The sequence below is a fragment of the Hipposideros armiger genome, unplaced genomic scaffold (genome assembly GCF_001890085.2).
Source record: "Hipposideros armiger isolate ML-2016 unplaced genomic scaffold, ASM189008v1 scaffold_114, whole genome shotgun sequence".
In the NCBI taxonomy this organism is placed as follows: domain Eukaryota; kingdom Metazoa; phylum Chordata; class Mammalia; order Chiroptera; family Hipposideridae; genus Hipposideros; species Hipposideros armiger.
Genome location: NW_017731464.1, coordinates 3,125,592 through 3,130,332, shown reverse-complemented (window position 1 = coordinate 3,130,332; position 4,741 = coordinate 3,125,592). Strand labels below are relative to the sequence as shown.

General features: G+C 45.8%; 1 protein-coding gene across 1 annotated transcript in view; it reads right to left on the bottom strand.

Moving 5' to 3' along the window:
- AAK1 (AP2 associated kinase 1) overlaps window positions 1–4,741 on the bottom strand; it is a 195,115-nt gene that overhangs the window by 46,613 nt on the left and 143,761 nt on the right. Inside the window, exon 13 of the mRNA XM_019647614.1 lies at window positions 1,075–1,408. Within this exon, the coding sequence (XP_019503159.1) occupies window positions 1,075–1,408 (334 nt within the window). The remainder of the gene's footprint in view (window positions 1–1,074; window positions 1,409–4,741) is intronic.

Genomic DNA, 4,741 nt, shown 5'->3' with positions numbered 1-4,741 from the left:
AAATCCTTTTTCTCTTAACAAGAGGAACTTAATCTCTTGCTAAAAATACAGAGTAGCTAGTCTATCACACGCCTGCAGGAAGGCTGAGTTGTTTCGGAAACGAAGGTGTAAAGACACTGTACACACACTTAGCTGAGACTTAAAGAAGGCAATCTATTTACGGTACTGCTTCCTTTTGAAGGGATGTAGGTTTTCTGGTTTAAGATGGGCGACAAAACTCTATTAGAAATCAGTCCTCAGAAAGATGGTTTCTTACTTTTCCTTCGTTCGTCTAGTAGTTGGACTTCCCTGGGAATAAGAGAGTAGCTGTAATACTCCATTGGATGAGTATGTAAAATGTCTTTTTCTATCACCATAAAATAATCTAGCACCATCACTCAGAAAACAATGAATACAGAATTAAGGGCACTTATTAAAGGCCAAAACACAATGTGTATGATGACGCGGAAACAATGGGGGTCAGTCAGGAGAGGATGCAGGGGTTCTGATGCTATGCTCAGACAACATCTGAACAGTAGACATGCCCAATTTCTAAACTGACAAGATGACTCAAAAGTACTCAGATGCTCTGGTGTCCAGAGGGATTAGGCCACGGCAGATGGTCCTGGGCCAGCAGGCCCTTGGGGGTGCTGTGTGGCAGACATACGAGTCATTGAGGTGGCCAGTCATGTCGTCCAAGACAAAGAATAAACACAACACTGTCAGTACTCGGAGTAAACTTCGGGGCTTACATAAACCTCTGGAGACTGAAGGGGCCGCAGTGGTCAAACTACCCCTTGACTAAGGGAAAAGGATTAACACTTATCTTACTAAGGTCCTTGGCTGCTCAACACAAGAGACAATGCACAGCTCTTTCTGCCAGCCTACTTTCCAAGTGATAAATAAGGATGTTCATCTTCATCAGTGGCCTAGAATCATTTTTTTAAAACCTCTACCATCTACAGAATGCCTCATGCCACTCTAGGATATACCAAGGAAAGATCAAATATTTTAACCACAAGGATGGGGAAGCCGCCTAGTCCTAGTCCAGAGGCCACCACACCATCTGCTACCGCCTCTTTCCCACAGCCTCACTGTGTGCTCGTCTACTGTGCTCGGAGCACTGGCTAGTCCTTACCGCTGGCTCCTGCGCAGGGGGCGGCTGTGGGGTTGCAGCCGGCTGCACCTGGGGCTGCTGGACTGCTGCCACAGCTGGCTTCTGCTGCAAGGCAGCCTGCTGAGTCAGCAGCTGTTGCTGATGCAAGGCTGTGGCCAGCTGCTGCTGCTGCTGTGGCTGCTGCTGCTGTGGCTGCGGCGGTTGCGGCTGCTGGTAGAAGTTCTGTATCAGCTGCTGTTGGGAGCTTCCTTGGGACACCACAGGGAACTGGGCAATTGCTGGTTGCTGGGTTGCTGGGTGTACTGCCTGAAACTGAGCAGGAGAAAGTGGCAAGAAATGAGGAGGTGAATAGGGAAGCCTGTCTCAGAATATTGTGAATACCTCAGTAACAACTAAGACCAGTGCTGAAGCCAAAGGAAAGCGCAAGGAGAAGTCTTGTAGCTCAGCCTGAAACTCATGAGGGGAACCTGAGGGCATTAAAATAAACACAGCAGCGCCTGACAGTGCTGGGCTCCAACCCCATCCCTATGCTGCCTCCTGCACTGCAGACTGGCCTCACGGTGGGCTTCTATGTTGCGCCTGAGGGTATTCCTCTGGCTACACATCTTGTGACTCCACGTGCTGGAGTATAACAGAAGCTAATAAATGACCTCCCAATCATAGAAGTGATGCCTCTTAAAAAGGGATTTGGGGGCCAGCTGAGTGGCGCGTTGATTAAGAGCTGGATTGGGACGCCAGAGGGCCCCGGTTTGGATCCCANGCCAGGCACTGGGTTTACAAAGGTTGACTAAGACATGATCCTTGTCTTGAAGGAACTCTCAGGCTAGGTCAGCTAGACATACTCACACAGACATACACTTAAATAATGATAATGCAATGCGAAACATGCTCAAAAAAACATTCAGAGAAAAGTACATATGACACCAGAGAAGGGGTCCAAGAAAAGGTAACCTCTGACATGGGTCTCGATGAATAAACAAGCATTTTTCTTGGTGAACACAGAGGAACAGTGCAGTTAAGGGAGAGAGCACAGGATGAACTAAGTGCTTGTGAAGATGGAGAATGGCAGGTCCACCAATGTGATACAACAGGCCTTGGGCTGTTACCCAGTGAGTTCACGTATTACCCCACAGGCAATGGGAAGCCAGTGAAAGATTTTCAGCATAGAGACTCGGTTGGATCAAGAGTTTAGAAAACACTCTGTAGAGCATGGAATGGATGACAGAATGGAAACAGTGAGGCCAAGTAGGAAATTATTTCTGAAGATCAGTATGGTTTATGCACTACAGGCTAATTCAGTTTCTTATTAAACACAGACACACATTGCTAAATACACATCTACACACATATGCAAAGAATCACACAGTAACAGCCCAGGGCAGACCGTGCCCACCAAGTAAGAAGGATAAAGGGGGAGGAAGCATCACATACTTGGACTTATTGAGACTGGCCTCAGCTGCAGCTGCCTGGAGCAGCTGGGTTGATTTGCTGGCAGGGACCCCAAAAACTGCACTGTGGGTTACATCACTGAGAATCCGCCTGTGCCCGGCACGTTGGGTCTTGGGGGAGGATGGAGGAGTGAGCGATCCAAGTTTCTGCCCCTGGGTGGCAGGAGGTGGAGTTGTCTGAGCCTTTGGCTGTTGTCTTCCTGGGGCCTGAATCTGCTAGGAAGAGAGATGAAAAATGTTCCCAAAAAAAAGAAAAAAGGAGAAACAAATAAACAGATAAGCATAACCAAAAATGCCACATGAGCGATAGCATGGAACTCAAATGGCTGAGTTTATCAATAACACCCAGAAAGAAAAAAAACTAAGCTTTGACTCCGAACTGCAACTTTGGGACTGATACCAACAAGGTATTTATCTGGTACTTATAAATGTCAATCTTCATCAGCAACAAGATACAGGGTAACCATATGCAATTCAGTCCAGAGCATAAGCCTGCAGAAGCTATTCCTAGCGCTAAAGATCTAGAACATCTCCTTAAGGACGCTTTCCGCTTCACAAAGGAACTTGTTCAGCATGCCTCCAAATGGCAGGCGTTAAGCATTCTCCAACCACAGTCAAATGCCAATGAAAGCATACCTCTGGCTACAACACATTGGAGCTAAATGATTTCTGTTAAGAGAAAACTAACCGATATAGTTCAGACTACTAATTAGGAATAAGTTAGGTAGAATTTCACTGTGATTGTAAGTGGTAGTGCTTTTTTTGTGTTGTTGTTAACACTTTCTACATCATTGATAGGATGGATCCACAAGATTCTATTTCTGTGGCAACCCCTGAGAAAACGTACAGCATCGGGGCAGTGGGATTTTGTCAATCGTCGGTTTAGAAACAGCATTAAAGAAAGACATAGAGAATATAGTAAGAAGGAAGACAAAATTTAAAAGCCCTTGATGATTATTCAATGTCAACTGTAATTGAAAGATAAAAAAATTAAAGAATAATAAAATGTAAAATAAAAAAGAGCCCTTGATGATAACTGAGCTAATAACACAAGAACTCTTGAGATGTGGGCCATTTTCAGAAGGCAGGACAAAATGTCACCACAGAAAAACAAACAGGTGGGAACACCCTTGTGACCATATGGTTGGTCTTTTAGCATGACTCACGATCTGCAAAGTGCCATATCAAGAACATGAACAAAAAACAATGCTAAAAAGGCCATGTAACACTTTTCCTTAATTCTGTCAAACCAGAGATAAAAGGACTTAGAATATGAAATGCCTCAGGTATTAACCCCTTCCCTCCAGTCTCTGATCTCAGATCAGAGCTGCCCCTCCATGCTGCAGCTCAGTTCCCACGTTCTGTGTCTTCTAGGCCCTGAGAAAGACTGGGAAACCGGAATGTCCAGCTACTTGGGCCAGGATGGCAGCCTGCAATTTTCTGTCCTTCTATTTACTCAGACTTTGAGTTTTGTTAGACAAGCTATGTGCATGTGTGAGTATAGTCATTTCTCCAATAGGCTGAGTGATACACTATAAGGTTCTAATATCAACCAAACTATGCTCAGAGCATAAGGCGGCTGGCTGCATCTCGGAGGGAGAGGCAGAGTGCTCTGTGAAGACCGGGGCTCCAGCTCCGCACCTTCCTTCAGGGTTCAGGGTTCCAAGAGCCAGCCTAAAGCAAAGACCTACAGGGACCAGCAAAGCTTTAAGGACAGAACTAGATTTGCTTATTTCTTGGAGTTTAAGACGTTCATTCCTTCGAAAAGGGTACTTAACTGTTGAGTCCTCCAATTTGAAGAGTTCACACTACCTGGGGGACATTTCCCATCCTCTTACCTAGAAGAGGTACCTGTGCATGGCACTCTGAGGAACATGCTTCCATCATGAGGACACCTTGCCCTATCACAGAATCGACTAAAACCAAGTGGCTCCAGCATGTTCACTACTCCTCACAACAACATGTGAGGCAGATAGTTTCTTTCCATTTAGAATCTAAGAATGTGTGAGTGGAAAGGGACCTTGGAGAACTTGGATTCCACTCCCTCTCTTTAGAGGACATGAGACCAAAGCCTCCTGAGGCTAAGTGCCCACCCAAGGTCACAGGGTCAATTGGGGACCGACTTCATGTTTCTTGGCTGCAGTTTAGGACTCTCTTTTCTGTTTCCTCATCCAAAGATGGCTTTAGGAAGGGGGAG